The sequence below is a fragment of the Eleutherodactylus coqui genome, chromosome 5 (assembly GCF_035609145.1).
Source record: "Eleutherodactylus coqui strain aEleCoq1 chromosome 5, aEleCoq1.hap1, whole genome shotgun sequence".
NCBI classification, from domain to species: domain Eukaryota; kingdom Metazoa; phylum Chordata; class Amphibia; order Anura; family Eleutherodactylidae; genus Eleutherodactylus; species Eleutherodactylus coqui.
In genome coordinates this window covers 17,274,281-17,298,844 of record NC_089841.1, presented here as the reverse complement: position 1 = coordinate 17,298,844, position 24,564 = coordinate 17,274,281, and the positions used below count along the sequence as shown (strand labels likewise).

Sequence of the window (24,564 nt, the reverse complement as noted above, 5' to 3'; positions counted from 1 at the left end):
GCCCCGCATTCAGAAAGCTATGCTGCGCCGGGGACGAGGAGCGAGCGACAGCCTGCCGGAGCGAGCGACATCCTGCCGGAGCGCGACAGAACGCCGGGGCAGGTGAGTAATGAATTTTTTTTTTTTCTCCACTGTATACCGGCGTATAAGGTGACAGTTGGGGGGTCGTCTTATACGCCCCGTCGCCTTATACGCCGGTATATACGGTAGTTTTTCATTTAAACCTTTAGGAAGGAATGCTTTTAACTGGAATATCCAGAGCATTTCCTTTTTGCGCAGATCACGGATTGATTGAGACAGTATATGTTCTATAGGTGCTCTTTTTAATCCACATTGGTGTACTCCATGGGCAATAAATCTATTAAACATATAACAGAATTGGTCTGGCAGTTCATCCTTTGTTTTAATCTTATTGTCTCTTGGTCCAGCCGGATTTCTTTTCTTCTGTGTGATATGCGGGAACAGCACTTGCATTTCTTTTTTCCACACCTCATACTCCTGGAGTAAGTACTTCCATTGGGGGGGTTTCCTATTGCTTTGTTATTCTTCTTTTTTCCTGGGCAGGATGGGAATCGAATATTTTGTATTGTTTTGTTCCTTCTAAAATATATATATCCGGGTTTTCATTCACCATTACTTTTTTTAGGAATGGGTCTCTGATGTATAACACGATGTGTTTAGGGATGAGCGAGCATACTCGGTAAAGCACTACTCGTTCGAGTAATGTGCTTTATCTGAGTATCTCTCTGCTTGTCCTGAAATATTCGGGTGCCGCTGCGGCTGACAGTTGAGTCACAGCGGGGAGAGCGGGCGGGAGAGAGGGAGAGAAAGATCTCCCCTACGTTCCTCCCCGCTCTCCCCTGCATCTCCCCGCTCCGCGGCGCTCCCCGAATCTTTCGAACGAGTAGTGCTTTACTGAGTATGCTCGCTCATCCTTAGATGTGTTTTTTGTTTAAACCGTTTCCCACATTCAGGACAAGACTATGGCTTCTCTCCCGTGTGAATTCTCTGATGTCTAACAAGACCTGCTTTCTGGTTAAAACATTTCCCACATTCTGAACAGGAAAATGCCTTCTCCCCTGTGTGAATTCTCTGATGTTTAACAAGAGATGATTTCACTGTAAAACATTTCCCACATTCTGAACAGGAAAATGGTTTCTCCCCTGTGTGAATTCTCTGATGTCCAACAAAACCTGCTTTCTGGTTAAAACATTTCCCACATTCTGAACAGGAAAATGGCTTCTCCCCTGTGTGAATTCTCTGATGTCTAACAAGACATGATTTATCTGTAAAACATTTCCCACATTCTGAACAGGAAAATGGTTTCTCCCCTGTGTGCATTCTCTGATGTCCAACAAAACCTGCTTTCTGCTTAAAACATTTCCCACATTCTGAACAGGAAAATGGCTTCTCCCCTGTGTGAATTCTCTGATGTTTAACAAAACCTGCTTTCTGGTTAAAACATTTCCCACATTCTGAACAGGAAAATGGCTTCTCCCCTGTGTGAATTCTCTGATGTTTAACAAGAGATGATTTCACTGTAAAACATTTCCCACATTCTGAACAGGAAAATGGCTTCTCCCCTGTGTGAATTCTCTGATGCCCAACAAAGTCTGTTTTCTGGGTAAAGCATTTCCCACATTCTGAACAAGTAAAGAGCTTCTCCCCTGTGTGAATTCTCTGATGTTTAAGAAGAGATGATCGCACTATATAACATTTCCCACATTCTGAACAGGAAAATGGCTTCTCCCCTGTGTGAATTTTCTGATGACTAACAAGATATGATTGCACTGTAAAACATTTCCCACATTCTGAACAGCTAAATGGTTTCTCTCCCGTGTGAATTCTCTGATGTTTTACAAGTCTTATTTTCTCTGTAAAACATTTCCTACATTCAGAACAGGAAAATGTGTTTTCCCCTGTGTGAAAGATTCTCTGATGCGAAACAAGAGATGATTTCGCTGTAAAACATTTCCCACATTCAGAACAAGTAAAGGGCTTCTCTCCTGTGTGACTTCTCTGATGACTAACAAGATGTGTTTTCTGATTAAAACATTTTCCACATTCTGAACAAAAAAATGGTTTCTTCTCTGTGTGAATTCTCTGATGTTTAACAAGATATTCTTTCCGGGTTAAACATTTCCCACATTCTGAACATGAATACGGCTTTTTCCTTGTGGGAGCTACTTGACGTTTTCCCCTTCTATGACTTTTCTTCTGCTTATCAGTCAGTGATGAATCAGAAGATGGGACCTGTATGATAAAAACAGATGACTGATCTTTGCTGTGAGGGGCTGAGGGGATATCTGGGATAATGGCTGCTTCTTCATATGTATCTTGTGTGATACCACAATCTTCTGCTTTACAATTTGCAGATATCAGACATCTCTCTGAGCTCCCAATACTGTCATCTGTCAAGAATAAAACACATTTTACTATTTTTTGAATAATCTGAATCTTAAAAAATATGTATTGGTATTTTATAACATTACAATATACATATGTCCAAACAAATTACAAGTCATGTAGCAAAATGTAATTAGTAACCAAGAACAGATCACAATCAGTAGCTGCTGATGTTAGGCCACCAGCAGTGGTGAGGCTCCAATGTAGGCAGACCACTTGACTGCTATGGCACTCAAGGCCAAATGGACAGCCTACCTGTTCCATGGCTGACTCATCAGGCCCTCTTTAAAAGTCTGTACAAGATACACAAGTGTCTTTGTCCCTAGTAGTCCGGCCCATCTGGATGCTGCTCTTCTCGGTGCAAAGGCTAACTCTAACCTCTATCTGCTAGTACTTTACAGAGAGTAGGATAGAGGGAAGGAATCAGCTTCTGCACTGAGAAAAAGCATAATTTGGACCAGGAAGGCTATGAGTGACAAAGAGACTTGTTGGGCTTGTGAAGACTTTCGGTGGTGGGGCATACACAGAGTGGGCACTATAAGTTTCAGGGGTTGGAGTAAACACTGTATGCTTTAAAGGCCATAGAGTGGGCACTGTAAGTTTAATAGGCCACATAGGGGGAAATGTTACTTTATAGGGCCACACAGGATATTAAGCTTCTTTCAAGATAGGAGTGTGGAAAGAGACAAGTGATGAATGGAAGAAGTCATCATTGCAGTCTGCACCCAGATGAAGATGGGGAGCACCAATCAGAGAATATGCCACCTCTGATCATTCAGTGATAGTGATTACAATGCAGAGCTGGTATAGGAACATAATATGGTGACTGCATTACTTCAGATATACTGGCGCTAAGCCAATGTATTTAAGAATGTTATAGATATGATGTCACTAATATTTTTTTTCCTAGAAATTTTATTGAACAAGAAAGGATTGTTACAGATAAAAAATAATGATACATGAAGTCTCAGCAAAGATAATTGTAGCTGATAAACAACTATACATCTAAGAACTCAATTTCTTCTTCATTTTTAAATAGATAAAAAACAATAAACATACCAGGATAACAGGTGGCTTACAAATATGGACGCCCTCCAGTAAGGTTCTGTCTAAAAACTCAATGAGCTTATGCAATGTTAATACAAGGTAGTAGAGTTATGACTTTAGCCACTACCCCCAATTAACAGTATATTTTGCTTAGTTCCCACGCATCCTTGCTAATGAACCCTCCAACCTGCATAGGTAACATAATATGTAAGGCCGAAAAAAGACCTATGCCCATCCAGTTCAGCCTATTCACCTCCAATGTTGATCCAGAGGAAGGAAAAAAAACACAATGAGGTAGAAGTCAATTTTCCCCATTTAAGGAAAAAAAATCCTTCCTGACTCCAATCTAGCAATCTGAACAATCCCTGGACCACCGACGCTTCTGAAGTTAATAGTCATAATATATAATATTTTATCGCTCAAGAAAGGCATCCAGGCCTCTCTTGAACTCTTTTATCAAATTTGCCATCACCACACCCTCAGGCAGAGAGTTTTATACTCTGACCGCTCTTAAAGCAAAGAAGCCCCTTCTATGTTGGCTTAGAAACCTTCTTTCCTCTAGACCAGTGTTTCTCAACTCCAGTCCTCAGGGACCCCCAACAGGTCATGTTCTCAGGATTTCCTTAGTGTTGCACAGGTGATGTGATTATTGTCGGTACCTCAGACATTGCCACAGGTGTTCTTACTATAGGATATCCTGAAAACATGACCTGTTGGTGGTCCCTGAGGACTGGAGTTGAGAAATACTGCTCTAGATGCAGAGGATGCTCCCTTATTACTGTCACAGTCCTGACTACAAATAGATGATGGGAGAGATCTCTATATTATCCCCGATATATTTATACATTGTTATTGGATCGCCCCTCAGCCATCTTTCTTCTAGTGGTTTCCCATTTAGTATGTAATGGTGACATGTATTTCCTCTGCCCATGTGCAGAACTTTACATTCATCAGTGTTAAACCTCCTTGCTTCTTTTCAGCCCAAGCCCCCAATTTATCGAGCTCCCCTTACAACGGCTCTGTATCCTCTCTTTTATTAATTTCTTTACATAGTTTAGTGTCATCTGCAAATATTGATATTTTCCTGCTCAATCCTTCTACCAGGTCATTACTAATATATATTAAAAATAATGGGGCATAAGACCAACCTCTGTGGTACCCCACTAGTAATGCTGACCCAATCACAATATGTACCCTTAATTACCCTCTGTTATCAATCACTGACCAGTTACTTACCCATTTACCCACATTCTCACCCAGACCAAGCATTCTCATTCCATATACCAACCTTTTATGCAGCACAGTAGCAAATGCTTTGGAAAAGTCCAGATACACAAGATCCAGAGACTCTCCCCGATCCAGTCTAGAACTTACCTCCTCATAGTAGCTGATCAGGTTGGTTTGACAGGAGCGATCTCTCACAAACCCATGCTGATACAGAGTTATACAGCTATTTTTCTTGAGATCCTCCAGGATAGCATCTCTTAGAAACCTTTCAGACATTTTACCCAGAAGTAAGAAGTAAGAATTACCGGCCTGTAATTTCCAGGCTCACTTTTTGACCCCTTTTTTAATATCGGCATCACATTGGCTATGTGTAAATCCAGTGAAACAGACTCCGTCACTAAAGAGTCTTTAAATATAAAAAACAAAGGTCTGTGTCTCACATTGCGTAATTCCCTTATAAGCCAGGGGTGCATGCTACTCTTTTAATGCTTTTAAGTCTGCTCTGCACGTCTTCCTGGTTTAGACTAGTGACATTTAGTGGAGAGTTTACATAGCACTCTGCATCTCATCTGACATTTTGTTTTCTTTTGCAGATACACCTTAGATAAAAACTATTTAATAGATTTGTTTTTTCCTCATCAAAATCTACAAGCTCTCCTACATTTTATTACAGGGACAACACTTTCAATATCAATCATTTTACTATTATATTGCTAAATAACAGTGTAGGGTTACGCCTTTTGATGGGGTATATATAAAGGGAGATCTCGCTGTTAACCATTTAAATGCCACTGTCAATTCTGTCAATATTCGGGGGTCCTGTATGGCCCTCTGCAATGAGATCGCTGAGAGACATGTGGCTGTTATGGCAGCCGGGGACCTCCTGAAAAGCCCAAGGGCTTTCAGGGCAGAATACCTATCATGCCATGCCCAAAAAAAAAAGGAAAAATAAGATCAACAAAGTTTTACTAATTATAAAATAAAGTAATCAAAGTTTAACCCTCCCTTTTGCCATATTTATAATAAAAGAATCTACATAATAAAACAAAAATGCATATTCGGTATCGCTGTGTCCTTAAAAGTCAGATCAATCAGAGTAATGCATTATTTACCCTGCACAATGAATGTCGTCAGAAAAAAAGTAAAGAACGCCAGAAATGCGCTTTTTTGGTCACCCTGTCTTCAAGAAAAAATGCAATTAAAAGCGATCAAAAAGTCGTACGTATTCCAAAATGGTAACAACGCAAACTACAGCCCTCACACAACTATATTGATGTGAAAATAAAAAAAGTTATTGTGCGCAGAAGTTAGCGGCAGAAAATAATTTTAAAAAATTACATATCTTTGAAAGAAAATACAAGTAGAACAATGGAAAAAAACCTAAATACGTTTGGTATCGTAGTAATCGCACTGACCCATAGAATAAAGTTATCATGTCATTTGTGTAGCAGTTTGTGAATCGCAGAAACAAGATGCACTGAAATATGGCGGAATTTCATTTTTTTTTCATTCCTCTACACCTAGAATTTTTAAAAAGTTTTTCAGAACATTTTATGGTACATTAAATACTACAATTGAAAAATACAACTGATCCCGTAAAAACAAGCCCTCGCACAGCAACGTCGATGGATAAATAAAGGAGTTACGATTTTTTAAAAGGGAGGGAGGGAAAAACGAAAATGGAAAAACAAAAATAAAAAAGCTGTCACTAAGGGGTTAAATTAAGTGCTAAAAGCTCAGCCATCACAGGAACCCTAGAGATTTTCCAAAATTTTACAATCAAAGCCTTTGCTGCTCCAAGGACATGAAAGACTATGGTCTTATCAGTAGCAGCTAAATTGGCAACGCCAACATACAGCAGTGCTGAGGAGCCGCTCCCTGTTATGGGAATGCATAAAGTATTTTCAAGCAGAAACTTGGCTTGGTTCTAAAAGCAATTAATACTTGTGCAATCCCCCCAAAAAAGGCGTTTCAAGGTCCCTTTGCCACTAGAACATATCCAGCATATTACTGAACTCGAAAGGTAAATAACAGGCATGGCACATACTGGTGAGATGCCAACGATAGAGAAGCTTCCTTGTTGATTCTAAATGAGATGGACATTTTTAAAGCGAGCTTGCTGATGTAAACGTTTTATTCCAGTCTTCTATAGAGATACCTTAGGGTCCAAGCTCAGGGCGAGGACCTCCAAGGTAGGTTTCTCGAAAATACTACCTGCAACTTAGAGCCACACTAGAAAAGCAGCAGGATCTTAGGAAGGAGGGGTTCGGGTTCCTGAAGAACTGGGCTGACTTTACAGGCTCTACCGTAGGGACAGGCTGCATCTTAATGGGGAGGGTGTATCTGTGCTGGTGGAGAAGATGGTTAGAAGGCTGGAGGAGTATTTAAACTAGGGACTGGGGGGTGGAGGGCAAAAAGAGAAAGAAGGGGTAGTTAGTGTAGTTAGCGACCTGGGGCCAAGTAATGGGAATGGGGGACGAGCAGGCGGTGGGGTTAGTACAGTTAGAACTGACAGATCAGCCAATGGTACTATTAGTAGCAAAATGAATTTTAAGAACAAAAACAACCATATAAATTGTATGGCTATGAATGCAAGAAGTCTTATCGGCAAAGTGGGTGAGCTTGAAGTAAGAATGACTGATGAAAACTACGATATAGTTGGAATAAGGGAAACATGGCTTGAGGTTAAGTGCGATTGGGCGGTGAATTTACCGGGTTACAATCTCTTCAGAAGAGACCGTGGAGAACAGAAGGGGGGAGGGGTGCGTCTGTACATTAAATCCTACTTTAATGGGTTGTCCCCCGCCCAAACTGATTTTTTTCCCATGAATGCCCTGTAGAGTAGAAGCATCACACACTACAGCTTTACCCATAAAAAACGACATGTTTGCCTAATTTACAATGCACAATGTATATTACAAAGTGCATTGTATTGGGCAAACAGAAGTGATGACATTAATTGTTTGGCCGGACAACCCCTTTAATGCCGAGGCTATGGGAGGATATAGGGGCAGGAGATGAACACATTGAATCTCTGTGGGAAAAAAAAAAAAAGAGAAGAAAATAATAAAATAGTGATAGAGGTTCTCTACAGGCCACCAAAAGCAACAGAAGAAACTGAAACCCTACTATTAAGGCAGGTAGAAGAGGTGTCAAACCGCAACAAAGTAATTATTATGGGGTACTTTAATTATCCACATATAATATAGGATAACGAGACCTGCAAATCTCAAAGGGGTGATTAGTTCTTAAGAAACATTAAAGATAACTACCTTACCCAACTTATACGGGAACCAACTAGAGGGAGGATCATCCTGGACTTAGTATTAACCAACAAACTGGACCGAATAATGGGGGCACAGGTCGAGGGACACTTGAGGGAACAGTGACCCCAATATAATTAATTTCCAGCTGTCATTCAATAAGAAACCTTATCAGCGAGCGACAAAAACTAAACTTTAGTAAAGCAAAATATGATCAGCTCAGAACTACTATCTGTAACATTAATTGGGACAACATCCTCAAAAATAACAGTATAGACAACAAATGTTTAAAAAAATCCTAATCACCTCATGTGAGCAGTTCATACCCTTTAAAAATAAAAGAACTACAAGTAGAAGAAAACCAATGTGGCTCAACAAGACTGTAAGGGGGGCAATAAATGAAAAAAAGAAAGTGTTTAAACTACTAAAACAAGATGGCAGCGAAGAAGCGCTAAAATCATACAGGGGAAAAAACAAAATATGTGAAGAAAAGATCAAAATAGCTAAGGAGGAGGTAGAGAAAGGCTTGAGAAAGACTTTCGGGTTGAAACGTTGATTGCTTCTGTACATGCAGCAATACATTTTTCCTTTATTTATCTTCTACACCAGTGTTGCTGCCTTATTCTCTATTTTGCTGGACTGTGTTGGGAGGGTTAGGTCTATGGCTCCTTTAAAGTGGCTCTGCAGGATTTATCACTCCTCTCCTTTAACGGAATAACAATAAGAGTGCTACTGGATTTCTCTGTTATATATTCTGGGTAAAGAACTGGCTCAGAAATAGAAAGCAGAGGGTGGTAATAAATGGTTCATACTCTGATTGGGCCACTGTTGCTAGTGGGGTGCCACCGGGTTCAGTGTTAGGCCCCATTCTGTTCAATATATTTATCAACGACCTGATAGACACAAAATATTTGCAGATGACATAAAATTATACAAGATAATTAATACAGCAGAGGACAATGTGCGGCTACAAAAGGACATAGATAAGCTGGGGGCTTGGGCAGAAAAATGGCAAATGAAGTTCAATGTGGATAAATGTAAGGTTATGCATATGGGTAGGATCCACGCATGTCACTAATATACACTACTGCTAGGGAAAAGTGATATGGAAAAAGACCTCAGGGTACTAGTGGATTGTAGATTTAACTGGAGCAACCAGTGCCAGTCAGCTGCTGCAAAAGCAAGTAAAGTTTTGAGGTGCATTAAAAGAGATATAGGGGCGAAGGACGAGAACATTATTCTCCCACTATATAAGGCACTCGTCTGTCCCCACATGGAATACTGTGTACGGGTCTGGACACCGGTGCTTCGGAAAAATGTTGCAGTGCTTGAGGGGGTTCAAAGAGGGGGAAACAAAGTTAATACATGGAATGAAGGGACTGGAATATCCAGAGAGGCCGTCAAAATTGGGATTATTTACCCATGAAAAAAAAGACGGCTAAGGGGTGACCAAATAACTATGTATAAGTACATGAGGGGACAATACAAGGATCTCTCCCACGATTTGTTTATACCCAGGATTGCGACGATAACAAAAGGGCATCCGCTACATCTAGAAGAAAGCAGGTTTCATCACCAACACAGAAGGGGGTTCTTTACTGTAAGAGCAGCGAGACTGTGGAACTCTCTGCCTGAGGACGTGGTGATCGCAAAATCCATAGAGGAGTTTAAGGGGGGGACTAGATGTCTTTTTGTAGAGTGCTATAATATTACAGGATATAGACATTAGGTGACCAGCGGGTTGTTGATCCGGGTCTTACAGACAGGTAGCAACTATCAGAGGTTGATTCAGGGATTATTTTGACTGCCATTAGGGAGTCGGGAAGGAATTTTTCCCCCAAATGGACTAATTGGCTTCTGCCTCTTGGGGTTTTTGCTTTTCTCTGGATCAACAAGGAGGTTGTAACGGGCTAAACTAGATGGACATTGTCTTCATTCAGTCTAATATACTATGTTACCTAGATCTCTACCCCAAGGAAATAAGCAAGGGGGCCTCTTCCCTAGAGATCAGTGCAACATAACCATATAAAGTCTTGAGATGATTTTGGCAACTTTATTTTAATTAGAGAACACTAATTAGGAATCTAAGTAATACAATGGCGAATTCTGAGGAACTTATAAAAAGCTTTATTAGAATTGTGAAATTTAGAAAATTGCTGCTAAAAGGACATTAGATAATCACATTCCCATACATTAGAGACCGAAATGATCCCTGCAGTGATCCATTTACTAATTAAGATATCTGGGATAATAAGGCGTCATCTGTAAAGGTAATTCAGCAGTCTGAAGGGGATGATAAATTTCAATATTATTATGCGTTTCCATGTTCTGATCCCAACTTCAATAGTAATATAAGGAGATTTAGCTACAGAAACTCCCAGAGGTATTAGCCATAATAAACCATCGGCAGGCATAGGGTTTGGAAACAATTTTTCCATAATCATAGAATGGTAGAGTTGAAAGGGACCTCCAAGGTCATCGGGTCCAACCCTCTGCTCAGTCTTGGATTCACTAAATCATCCCAGACAGGTGTCTATCCAGCCTGTTGGAAGACTCCCATTGTAGGAGAACTCACCACTTCCTGTGGCAACTTGTTCTACTCATTGACCACTCTTACTGTGGAAACATTTTTTTTTATATCGAACCTGTCTCCTCCCCTTCAGTTTCATCCCATTGCTTTTAGTCTTTCCTTGTGCAAATGAGAATAGGGCTGATCCCTTTGCACTGTGACAGCCCTTCAGATATTTGACAGCTATTAAGTCTCCTCTCAGCCTTCTTTTTTGCAAGCTAAACATTTTCCCAGATCCTTTAACCATTCCTCATAGGACACGGTTTGCAGGCTTACCATCTTGGTAGCTCTTCTCTGAACTTGCACCAGTTTGTCGATGTCTTTTTAAAATTGGAATGCCCAGAACTGGACACAGTATTTGAAATGAGGTCTGACTAAGGAAGAGTAGAGGGGAATAATAATCTCACGTTATGTAGACTTTATATGCTTCTATTAATACATCCCAGAATTGTGTTTGCCTTTTTTGCTGCTGCATCACACAGTTGACTCATATTCAGTGTGTGATCTATTAGTATAGCCAAAAGAATCACAGTATTGCTACCAGGGATGTCTAAAGTATGACAAAGTTTCACTGGGGACACCCCTAAAACATAACCTTTAATAAAATTTAATACTAAGTGTAAGCATGCGAGGTTCAGTTGCCTCTGGATTGCCGACCTCTCGGTCCAGAAATGGGCAGCACACATGCGGAAACGGCTCAGGAGACTTGCAGCTTTATTAAATCTGGCGGCTGCCAGCATTTATTCACACATCACTGCAAAGGTAAATACAGCATATCATAGTCCATTTGCATCCCACCAGCGTATGGGTCTAGGGTCGTAGTCCCTGTCAGACTCGCGTCTTTGCTGGTCCACCTTGTACCACCAGGCTAGCATCCCTTCCAGCTCTGCTAAGCTGTAACTTCCTCACTAATGTGACAAGAAGTGAGCTTTTATTTAGTTTCTACCACACCCTACCGATGCTCAGTGAACCAATCACAGCCATTCAACGAATGGCTGTAATTGATTCATCAAGCACCGGCTCTGATTGGCTGAGCTACAGTGCTTGTGAACCAATCCCAGCCAGCCCTTCCTGGAGGCAGGGATTTTGATTCTCCAATCCAGGATGAGCTGGTAGAATATTTCAAGCAAGTGCTGGGGTGCTTCACGGGAGAAGACGCGTCGGAGATGACAGCGCCTCTTAGGTGATGTATTGTTTTTTGTTTTTTTACTGAACCAAGCCCTTTTTTTTTCATGGTAGGGCTTGTATTTTAAGCCACACTCCTCCCATGAAAAACCTCTCACGTGGTGCTATAAAATCATGCGACTTTATAGCGACACACTCTGCACCCTACCTAAAACAGTCAGTGACTTTGTGCCAGATAGGTAAAACACCGCTATGGGGAGTCTGTGTGCACCCACAACATAGGTGGGTCTTGGGCGACTTAAGACATGAACCATAAAGAAATCAGAGTGGCCAAACATGGCAGACTTTCACTGCGCCGAGGACATAGGCCTCAGCCCACACCCTCAGCAATCGCGAGCATGAAGCGGACTCCGATGCTAGTACAGCTGTGAACGTCTCATTAATGCAGCAACGCTCCTCTCCTTGGGCGCAAACGAGTTTCTCAGATAACTGTGGTAACACGAGAGAAAATACATGATGCCTAGTGCTGATCCCCTGACCCCAAACAGGAGGAGGAGGTGGCCTTACAAGGCCAAGAAACCATGACCAGGACCCGCTGTAGCCTGTGTGGGAATTATGTGAGCGGGCGCTTTGTCAGGTTCGGCCCCAGCAAACACCTTGTGTGACCCAAGGTGCCGAGACTGACATAGCAATGGTAAATCCATGTGCCCACACACTATTCATTCAGTGTAGGTGTTGGATAGCTCAATCGACACCGCAAGGGGAAAGCCATCTGCACTCTGCACCCTACCCAAGTCAGTCAGTGTATTTGTGGCAGACAGGTCAAACAACGCTATGGGAAGTCTTTGTGCACCCACAGCATAGGCAAGCTGAAGAAACCCAAAGACACTAATAAACATGTAGAAATGACAGTGTCCAAACATGGCAGACTTGCACTGCGCCGAGGACATAGGCCTCTGCACACACCCTCAGCAATCGTGGGCATAGAGCGGACTCCGATGCTAGTGCAGCTGTGAAGGTCTCATCAATGCAGTAACGCTCCTCTTCTTTGGCCCAAACCAGTGTCTCAGATAACGGTGGTAACACGGGAGAAAATACATGATGCCCAGTGCAGATCCCCTGACCCCAAGCAGGAGGAGGAGGTGGCATTAGAAGGCCAAGACACCATGACCAGGACCCGCTATAGTCTGTGTGGGAAGCACGTTAGCGGGCCCAGGGTCAGGCTCGGTCCCAGCCTCCACCTTGTGTGACCCAAGGTGCCGCGAGTTACATAGCAATCATAAATCCATGTGTCCCAACACAGATAGCTCAACACTGCAAGGGGAAGTCTTTGAGTTCCTTGAGCTCACCTACGCTGTAGGTGCACAAAGATGGTATTACACATGAAGAAATCAGAGTGCCCAACCATGGGAGAGTTTCACCATGCCTAGCAACTTGGTCTCGGCCCACAATTCTGGCCTAGTCGGTCACTGTATTATTTGTGCCAGATAGGTAAAACACCGCGATGGGAAGACTTAGTGCACCCATAGTATAGACAGACCCCCTGTAACATTCCTGTAGCAAAGGTATAAACAGACCCCAATAACATTTCTGTAGCACGAGTATAGGCAGACCCCTGTAGCATTTATGTGGCAGAAATATAGGCAGACCCCTGTAACATTTTTGTAGCAGCAGTATAGGCAGACCCCTGTAACATTTTTGTAGCAGCAGTATAGGCAGACCCCACTAACATTTTTGCAGCAGACGTATGGGCAGACCCCTGTAACATTTATGTGGCAGAAGTATAGGCAGACCCCTATAACATTTTTGTAGCAGCAGTATAGGCAGACTTAGTGCACCCATAGTATAGACTGACCCCTGTAACATTTCTGTAGCAAAGGTATAAACAGACCCCAGTAACATTTCTGCAGCACGAGTATAGGCAGACCCCTGTAGCATTTCTGTAGTAAACGTATAGACAGACCCCAGTAACATTTCTGTAGCAGAAATATAGGCAGCCCCCTGTAACATTTATGTGGCAGACATATAGGCAGACCCCTGTAACATTTTTGTAGCAGCTGTATAGGCAGACCCCTGTAACATTTTTGTAGCAGCAGTATAGGCAGACTCCAGTAACATTTCTGTAGCAGAAGTATAGGCAGCCCCTGTAACATTTATGTGGCAGAAATATAGGCAGACCCCTGTAACATTTTTGTAGCAGCTGTATAGGCAGACCCCTGTAACATTTTTGTAGCAGCAGTATAGGCAGACCCCTGTAACATTTCTGTAGCAGCAGTATAGGCAGACCCCTGTAACATTTCTGTAGTAACAGTATAGACAGACCGCAGTAACATTTCTGTAGCAGAAGTATAGGCAGACCCCTGTAACATTTTTGTAGCAGTAGTATAGGCAGACCGCTGTAACATTTCTGTAGCAAGAGTATAGGCGAAAGCCTGAAAATTGGGGTACCATGACTGTAGGCGAAGGCCGGAAAAATTAGTTAGTTAACAGTATAGGCAAGAGACAGAAAAATTAGTGTACCAAGAGTACCAATGTACCCTTAAAAAATTGCTCAACCGGGAGTGCAGGTGAAACCCAAAAATATTTTTTAAAGATACAGCTCGCTGTTGCTTAATTTGTAACATAGCCTGGAAGCAGCCGTGTTCAAAAAATTGGTTCATGTTAAAGTATCAATACTTTTGAAACTGAAAAATTGGAAAAAAAAATGTTAGATGAGCCTTTTGGACCGCAAAAAAATTGGCAGTTCAGCGTGATGACAGGATGTTTCAGGAGGAGGAGTAGGAGGAGTAATATCAGAGACAGATTGACAAAGCTAAATGCCCCCTTTTTTTCGGTGATAGAGAAGCATGCTTTTATCTGCGGTTGCAGCGAAAAGAATCTTTAGGTTCTGCTGCTCTCCGCCGGTGGAGAAGAGAAGTCTGGGGAAATCCAGGCTTTGTTCATCTTTATGAGTGTAAGCATGTCAGCACTGGCAGTTGACAGGCGGGTACGCTTATCCGTGATGATTCCCCCAGCTGGACTAAACACCCTCTCTGACAAGACGCTAGCGGCAGGGCAAGCCAGTACCTCCAGGGCATACAGTGCAAGTTCATGCCACGTGTCCAGCTTTGACACCCAATAGTTGAATGGAGCAGAGGCATCACGGAGGACGGCGGTACGATTAGCTACGTACTCCCTCACCATCTTTTTACAGTGCTCCCTCCGACTCAGCCTCGACTGGGGAGTGGTGACGCAATCTTGCTGGGGAGCCATAAAGCTGGCAAAGGCCTTGGAGAGTGTTCCCCTGCCTGCGCTGAACATGCTGTCTGATCTACGTGCGTCCCCTGCTACTTGGCCCTCGGAACTGCGCCTTCTGCCACTAGCGCTGTCAGATGGGAAGTTTAGCATCACTTTGTTCACCAGGGCCCTGTGGTATTGCATCACTCTCGTACCCCTTTCCTCTTCGGGAATGAAAGTGGAAAGGTTCTCCTTGTTACGGGGGTCGAGAAGGGTGTACACCCAGTAATCCGTGTTGGTCAGAATGCATCTAACGCGAGGGTCACGAGAAAGGCAGCCTAACATGAACTCAGCCATGTGTGCCAGTACGCAAGACACAGCTGTCCTCACTAGCAAGAGGACTTTCAGGATCCTCCTCCTCCTCCACAGGCCATACATGCTGAACAGATGAGAGGCAAGCAACATGGGTACCCTCTGCAGTGTGCCCAGCTGTCTCTTCCCCCTCCCAATCCTCCTACTCCTCCCCTCCTCCAAAACGCGCTGAGATATAGACATGAGGGTGTTCTGAAAATCAAGCGACATACTGTCATCCACCGTCTCCTGTTACAACCGCAAAGCGTCCGACTTTATGCCTTGCAGAAAACTCCTCAGCAGGCATAGCAGCAGGATGGTTCCGCTAATGATTGCAGTGTCGCCGCTCACCATCTGGGTAGACTCCTCAAAGTTTCCGAGGACCTGGCAGATTTCTGCCATCCAGGCCCACTCCTCAGTAAAGAATTGGGGAGGCTGACTACCACTATGCCGCCCATGTTGGAGTTGGTATTCCACTATTGCTCTACGCTGCTCATAGCGCCGGGCCAACATGTATAGTGTAGAATTCCACCGTGTGGGCACGTCGCACAGCAGTCGGTGCTCTGGCAGATTAAACCGATGTTGCAGGGTCCTCAGGGTGGCAGCGTCCGTGGTCGACTTGCGGAAATGTGCGCAGACGCGGTGCACCTTGTCGAACAGGTCAGACAAGTGTGGGTAGTTTTTCAGAAACCGTTGAACCACCAAATTGAAGACGTGGGCCAGGCATGGCACATGTGTGAGGCTACCGAGCTGCAGAGCCGCCAACAGGTTACGGCTGTTGTCACACACGACCATATCTGGTTGGAGGCTCAGCTCTGTCAGACCCTGCAACAGTTCAGGGGCTGAGTAGTTTCAACACGGCCTGCTGACGCTTGCCCACCGCTGTGCTGCCGCGCCACATCGACTGCTGGCGACGTGCTGCTCACATTTCTTAATTGAGAAGTAGAGGTTGCGTAGGAGGGGGAGGGTTTAGAGGAGGTGGCCAGACCGCCGCAGATACCAGCACCGAGGTAGGACCCGCTGTTCTAGGTGTGGGTAGGACATGTGCGGTCCCAGGCTCTGGCTCGGTCCCAGCCTCCACCAAATTCACCCAATGTGCCGTCAGGCAGATATAGTGTCCCTGCCTGCCAGTACTTGTCCACGTGTCCATGGTTAGGTGGACCTTCCCAGTAACCGCGTTGGTGAGGGCACAATTGATGTTGCGGGAGACGTGCTGGTGTAGAGCTGGGACAGCACACCGGGAAAAATAGTGGCAACAGGGGACCGAGTAGCATGGGACCGCCGCCGCCATCATGTTTTGGAAAGCCTCCGTTTCAACAAGCCTGTACGGCAGCATCTCCAGGCTGATTAATTTGGCAATGTGCACGTTTAAAGCTTGAGCGTGCGGGTGCGTGGAGGCGTATTTGCGCTTTTGCTCCAACGCTTGCGCTAGCAACAGCTGAACGCTGCGCTGAGAGACATTGCTGGATGGGGTTGAGGACAGCAGAGGTGAGTGTGTGGGTGCAGGCTGGGAGACGCTCGTGCCTTTGTTCTGGGAGGGGGGTTGGATCTGAGTGGCAGGTTGGGGCACAGGGGAAGAGGCAGTGGTGTGACCCGGAGGCGGTGAACGGCCTTCGTCCCACCTTGTGGGGTGCTTGGCCATCATATGCCTGCGCATGCTGGAGGTGGTGAGGCTGGTAGTGGTGGCTCCACGGCTGATCTTGGTGCGACACAGGTTGCACACCACTATTCGTCGGTCATCCGCGCTCTTACTGAAAAACATCCACACCTTTGAACACCTAGGTCAGAGGCCATCCTCTCATATGGTGTCAGTAATATTGAGTTGTCAATAATAATAACAACATGAAATATTCAATAAAAAGTTGATTTGGGGAAAAAAGACATCCAAGAGATCAAGAGAGATATCAGCATGCATACAAGACATACAAGATCAAAAGATACAAACAAGATATATAAATAGTGTATCACCAAAGATATGCATGAATATTTAGTCCTGTCTATTACCTGGTGATGGGAGCGGCTGGTGGATCTCCATCATGGCCTCCTTGTACAGATCCTTGTGTCCTTCTAAATACTCCCACTCCTCCATGGAGAAATAGACAGCGACATCCTGACACCTTATAGGAACCTGACAACACAATATACAGTCATCACCCAGAAGCCTCCAGTGCTGTTACTGTATAATATCCCAGCATTCATTGCAGTATCACCTCTCCAGTCAGCAGCTCAATCATCTTGTTGGTGAGTTCTAGAGTCTTCTGTACATTGATGTCGTGTCTCAGGGGGTGGGGTGGGGGCCCCATGGTTGGACTCAGGGGTCTTCTCTGTCCATCACACACAAGGGCTCGACAGCCATCACTAGAAGTCTTATTTACTACTGTGTAATTCTGTATATGTGGACATATTAATAAATATTACTACAGACATTTCCTGAATCCCTCCCCTCTCCAGTGACATCATCTGTTATTAACATAGATAATAATGATGTCATGTGACATCATCAGAATCTCTCACCTCTCCAGTAAGCTCGAAGAGCATCTCTACAGTGAGACTTAATATATGTTTCACCAGCTTCTTTCTGTCCTTCTCCATCCTCAACGGTGAATCTGGAATATAATATTATATAAAGGTATCAGAGGATCCGATTTTGTAGGACCAGAATGGAAAGAAGATGAGCCAATATAAAGGAGCCAAAAATTGTTTCCTAGTCTGAAAGCGGTCAGTGTTGTTCACTCTCAGGTAAAAGTAAGGGATCCAGCAAATTCTTATCCGCTCTTGCTGACAACTTTATATTCTAAATAGTAGAAGAGAAAACAAGGAGATCTGCTATCTTGGACCTCATTCTTACCAACAGGGAGGAAATGGTCCATAGGAGGCAGTGATCATGCTATCCTTGAATTTGGATAAAAACGGGAGGAAGACCTGAGAAAACTCAGACCTCAAGGTTGGATTTCAGAAAGGCAGATTTTAATAAACTCAGAAACAGGGTAGGAAGAATCCAATGGCTGGATGTTCTTAAGGACAGAAATGTCCTAGAAGGTTGGGAAATATTGCAAAATGAGGTTCTCAAAGCACAATCGGTAATCCCTGAAAGAAGGAAGAATGGGAAGCATTTAAAGAGTCCAGGATGGATGAGCACAGAACTTGCACACATGTTAAAAAAAAAAATGTGTTTATCAAATGGAAAGAGGTGGGAAATATCTAAGGAAAAATATAATGCAGTCTGCAGAAACTGTAGGGCAAGTGTCAGAAAAGCTAAAGCTAATAATGTATGGAGGCTTGCAAAAGAGGCCAAAAGCAATAAAAAAGGATTTTGGATGTGTGTCAAAAGCAAAAGAAAAATCAAAGATGCTATTGAATGCTTACAGGATGAAAATGGTGAATTGGTTAAGAATGATGTTGAGAAGGACAAACTTTTAAATTCCTATTTTGTTTTCTCTGAGAAAGTAGATGGAACATCAACTGATCTTCCCTGTGTTATTGGGGGAATAAAAGAATGCAGGCTATCTGTAAGCAGAGAGATGGTGAGGGAACACTTACATGAATTCAAGTCTGAAGGTCCAGATGTATTGCACCCTAGGATATTAAAGGAAGCAGCGGAGGTAATTGCTGAACCACTCGTCATAATCTTTGAAAATTCCTGGAGAACAGGAGAAGTCCCAGCAGATGGGAAAAGGGCAAATGTTGTCCCTATCATCAAAAAAGGGAGGAAAGTGTATCCAGGAAACTACAGGCATGTGAGCCTGACTTCTATAGTGGGAAAGATCTTTGAACAAATTATTAAACAGCATGTATGCAAGTACTTGGATAAAAATGGAGTAATTAACCAGAGCCAGCATGGGCTTGTAACAAACAAGTCATGCCAGATGAATCTAATTTCCTTCTATGACAGAATCACCGACTGGGTTGATCAGGAAAATTCAGTGGATATACTGGATCTTGACTTTAGTAAAGCATTTGACAAAGCATCTCTTACCATACGTATTATAAAAATGACCAAATATGGGATTGACAAGGCAACTGTTGAGTGATCTTAATCAAAGAGTGGTAATAAATGGCTGCACATCCAAGTAGAAGAATGTATCAAGTGGGGTACCACAAGGCTCTGTCGGAAGCCCAGTGCTGGTCAACATTTTTATAAATGATCCAGAGGAGGGAATTGATGGGAAACTGATCACATTTGCCGACAACACAGATCTAGGAGGGATAGCTAACACTAAGGAAGAGAGAGCATTCAAAAAGATCTAGACAAGCTTGAACAGTGGGCGGCGACTAACAGAATGGTATTTAACAAGGAGAAATGCAGAGTCCTACATCTGGGAATGAAAAAAAACACATACAGAATGGGAAGAAGTGGGCTAAGCAGCAGCACACGAGAAAAATACTTGGGTATACTAATAGATCATAGACTGAACAGGAGTCAACAATGTGATGCAGGAGCCAAAAAGATAAACACAATTCTGGATGTATTAAGATAAGCATAGAGTCTAGATCACATGAGGTCATTATCCCCCTCTACTCTTCCTTAGTCAGACCTCATCTAGAATACTGTGTCCAGTTTTGGGCACCCCACTTTAAAAAAAGACATAGACAAACTGGAGCAAGTTCAGAGAAGAGTTACCAAAATGGTGAGCGATCTGCATGTCATGTCCTATGAGGAACGGTTAAAAGATCTGGGAAGGTTTAGCTTGCAAAAAAGAAGGCTGAGAGGAGACAAATATCTGAAGGGCTGTCACAGTAGAAGGGGATCAGCCCTATTCTCATCTGCACAAGACTAGAAGCAATGGGATGAAACAGAAAGGTAGGAGACACAGATTAGATATCAGAAAAAAACTTTCTTACAGTGAGGGTGATCAATGAGTGGAACAGGTTATCATGGGAGGTTGCGAGTTCTCTTTCAATGGAAGTGTTCAAATAAAGGTTAGAAAAATAGCTGTCCAGATTTAGTGAATCCTGCACTGAGCAGGGGGTTGGACCAGATGACCCTGAGAGTCTCTTCCTACTCCACCATTCTATCATTCTATGAAAGCAGAATTGACGTTGAATGCGAGACGCGAGTCGGTAGCAAGGAGGGGGGAGAGCAGGGGAATGTTGTTGTAGCCCCGAAGCCGCTGCAAGAAGACCACTGGAGCCGTATGAGGATTCGTCCAGTGGGGAGGAGCAGGTCCCGGAGCTGCAGAAGACCAGAGAGTGAGGTCCCGATGCTGAGTCTGCACCTGGTGTTTGACAAGTGATTGTCTAGGAGTGTGTGTGTGTGTGTGAGGTTTAAGTGAAGCGAAAATGTGTGACTAAGTGAGAGAAAAAAAAAGCCCTGAGAGGTTGTGGAGCCGCGTTTGGAGTGTGATTAGTCAATCTTCCTTTCTTCTGTAGGTAAATTTGTAGATTCCAATATGAATGTGCTCTATGCTTGGCAATCCTGTCAATTTGTGCTACTTGTGCAATGTATTTTCTCCTTGATCAGCCAATCGAGGGTGCATACTGTTGTGCAAGATGCATGCACTTTGCACATTTGGAAGCCCAAATCTTGGATCTAGATGAGCGACTTGCAACATCTAAACATTCGCTTGGGAAAAGGCAAGCGAGGACGGCAGTTCGGAAGAGCAGGACATGTAGGCAGCTAGCTGGGTGACAGTTAGAAGGGGTAGAGGGAAGAGAACCAGGGAGGCCAGTCCTGAACTGGCAGACCCAACAAGTTTACAAAGTTGGCTCTCTCCCCCTCTCCCCCCATTCCTCCCCGCTCTCCCCCACCACTCCCTGCCTGCTGCCGGCAGCCGAACCTTTTCTCTCGAGCGGGCAGGTACTCGCTAAGGGCAATGCTCGATTGAGTAATTGCCCTTAGCGAGTATGCTTGCTCATCTCTAGTTGTTAAAGGGGTTGTCCCGAGGCAGCAAGTGGGTCTATACACTTCTGTATGGCCATAATAATGCACTTTGTAATATACATTGTGCATTAATTATGAGCCATACAGAAGTTATAAAAAGTTTTTTACTTACCTGCTCCGTTGCTAGCGTCCTCGTCTCCATGGTGCCGACTAATTTTTGGCCTCCGATGGCCAAATTAGCCGCGCTTGCGCAGTCCGGGTCTTCAGCAGTCTTCTATGGAGCCGCTCGTGCCAGAGAGCGGCTCCGTGTAGCTCCGCCCCGTCACGTGCCGATTCCAGCCAATCAGGAGGCTGGAATCGGCAGTGGACCGCACAGAAGAGCTGCGGTCCACGGAGGAAGAGGTTCCCGGCGGCCATCTTCACAGGTAAGTATAGAAGTCACCGGAGCGCGGGGATTAAGGTAAGCGCTCCGGTAAGCTGTCTGTACGTCCCTGCATCGGGGTTGTCTCACGCCGAACGGGGGGGGGGGTTGAAAAAAAAAAAAAACCCGTTTCGGCGCGGGACAACCCCTTTAACTATACGAGACACAATTAGATGATGACAGTCTGAGGATACTGATTTTTGGTATTATAGCAGTGGCAACAAAGGTTCAATCACCTTATTATCGACACAAATCAAGGCCCAATACTGCTTCTGTAATGTAGTGTCGGCAACCTGATTTAAAGGCGCCAAATACTGACAGAAGCAGTTGGTTAGTAGCAGTATAGTAAGCCCAGTACTGATTTAATAATGTGTTAGCAGTACCTGATTTACAGGTGCCGAGTACTGGATGAAAAAATAGCTAGAGGAGAGCTTAAAAGCCAAAGGGTTTTTCTAAGGCTGCTAGGACGATCCCTATGCTAGCCTATTGATACTAATAGTGTCTATTGCTGGCTTCAATCACCACCCTCCTACATCTAGATTAGCCCTTAGAGATCTTGTCAAAAAAAAAATGGCAGAGCCTATGCCCTTGATGGTAGGTCAGGGCAGAAAAAAAGATTGTATATCTGGATTTCTCTAAAGCATTTGACACCGTGCCGCATAATAGGCTAGTATATAAAATGAGATAATTCAGTCTGGGCGAAAATGTGTGTATCTGGGTAAAGAACTGGATCAGAGATAGAAAGCAGAGGGTGGTCATAAATGGCTCATTCTCTGGACCACCGGTGCTAGTGGGGTGCCACAGGGCTCAGTGTTAGGCCCCATTCTGTTCAATATATTTATCAACGACCTGATAGAGGGGCTGCACAGCAAAATATCAATATTTGCAGACGATACAAAATTATACAATATAATTAATACAAAGGAGGACAATGTGCGGCTACAAACGGACATAGATAATACTGATAAATGTAAGGTTATGCACATGGGCAGAAGAAATGGATGCCACCAATATACACTAAATGGGGCACTGCTAGGGAAAAGCGAGATGGAAAAAGACCTGGGGGCACTAGATGACTGTAGACTTATTTGGCGCAGTCAACGCCAGTCAGCTGCTACTAAAGCAAATAAAGTCTTGGGGTGCATTAAAAGAGGTATAGGGGCGCGGGATAAGAACTTTACTCTTCCGATATTTAGGGCACTTGTCTGGCCCCACATGCACACCTAGTGGGAATGGGGCTGCATTTACATATTCCTATGAACTTGGTTAACAGTAAAGTACTGCCTATGTAATGGGCGTTGTGGCCCGTCTCTTGCTGACAGACTGGAGGATTACTTTACCTACCTTTATATACCTTGTTGACAGTTGAAATGCCTCCAATTAACTATTCCAGACTACCAAACTGTAGATATCAATCTGCTACAAATACGATTTTATATTCTTAGACAGTCTAAGTGATGGCAGCCCCTTATGTATAGGGGCCTGAACCGACCCGCACAAACACCTCCAGCAGGAATACCACAGAGGTGTATCTTGGCCCAGCCTGGTCACAAGCTCTGATTTATATGTTCTACTTATATCACATCACAAGTTGTTCCTCTCCAGATGTAGTTTATGGGGGTATCTGACTATAGAAGTTTAGGTTGATGGTAGAAAGGCTCACACAAGATCTGCTAACGACCCGTTTCAGAAGGGACAATGAAACTCTCTCCAGGAGACGACTTGTTCCCAATGATGTCCGTCAGCAGTGTCCTTCAGAACCTTCTAACCAATATACAGGATTTATTTGTTATTTACCTTAATAAGCACAACCTGACAAGTCATCCTACTGTTATAATTCTTACATGTTGGACCTGCGGGTCCATTTCAACCAAGTTGGTATTGATATGTACTGCGGCTCATTATGTTATGAATGATTCACATCTCAATTATTATCTCTCAATAAAAAGGGATTGTTCAAAAAATACATCAAAGAGATGAAGAAAGATATCAGCATGCAAGACATATAAGATCACAAGATAAACCAGGATATATAAATAGTGTATCAGCAAAGATATGCATGAACATTTAGTCCTGTCCATTACCTGGTGATGGGAGCGGCTGGCGGGTCTCCATCATGGCCTCCTTGTATAGATCCTTGTGTCCTTCTAAATACTCCCACTCCTCCATGGAGAAATAGACAGCGACATCCTGACACCTTATAGGAACCTGACAACACAATATACAGTCATTACCCAGAAGCCTCCAGTGCTGTTACTGTATAATGTCCCAGCATTCCCTGCAGCGTCACCTCTCCAGTCAGCAGCTCAATCATCTTGTTGGTGAGTTCTAGAATCTCCTGTACATTGATGTCCTTATGTCTCAGAAGGTGAGGTGGGGTCCCCGTGGTTGGGCTCAGGGGTCTTCTCTGTCTATCGTACACAGGGGCCCGATAGCCATCACTAGATGTCTTCTTCAATACTGTGTAATCCTGTATATCGGGGGACAGTAATAAATATCATGACGGGAAATGTCTGTAGTATCATGTTATTACCATAGATAAGAAGGATGTAATGTGACATCATCAGAATCTCTCACCTCTCCAGTGACATCATCAGAATACCTCCCCTCTCCAGTGACATTATCTGTTATTACTAGAGATAAGCGAGTATACTCGCTAAAGGCAATTGCTCGAGCGAGCGGTGAGTAGCGGCTGTCAGCAGGAGGGAGCGGGGGGGAAGAGAGAGATCTTCCCTCCGTTCCGCCCCGCTCTCCCCCGCAGCTCCGTGCCCGCTGCCGTCACCCGAACCTACAGTCTCGAGCGGGGGAGATACTTGCTAAAGGCAATGCTCGCTCAAGCAATTGCCTTTAGCGAGTATACTCGCTCATCTATAGTTATTACCATAGATACGATTGATGTAATATGACATCATCAGAATCTCTCACCTCTCCAGTAAGCTTGAGGAGTATCTCTATGGTTAGATTTAATATACGTTTCACCATCTTCTTTCTGTCCTCCTCCATCCTGAATGGTGAATCTGGAATATGATGTTATATAGAAGATATCAGAGGATCCTACTTTGTACGACCTGAATGAAGAGAAGATAAATCAATATAAAAACCACATAAGTCCGATGTC

General features: G+C 43.8%; 1 protein-coding gene across 1 annotated transcript; it reads right to left on the bottom strand.

Annotated features, from left to right (window-relative positions):
• Positions 1-319: 319 nt before the first annotated feature.
• On the bottom strand, positions 320-23,650 carry LOC136628708 (oocyte zinc finger protein XlCOF6-like). The gene is made up of 5 exons (XM_066604811.1): positions 23,531-23,650; positions 17,719-17,810; positions 17,415-17,591; positions 17,209-17,332; positions 320-2,411 (listed from the first exon to the last, which is right to left on the bottom strand). Exons 1-5 carry the CDS (start codon positions 23,613-23,615, stop codon positions 982-984), a joined length of 1,908 nt encoding a protein of 635 aa, XP_066460908.1. The 5' UTR covers positions 23,616-23,650; the 3' UTR covers positions 320-981.
• Between the last annotated feature and the right edge of the window lie 914 nt (positions 23,651-24,564).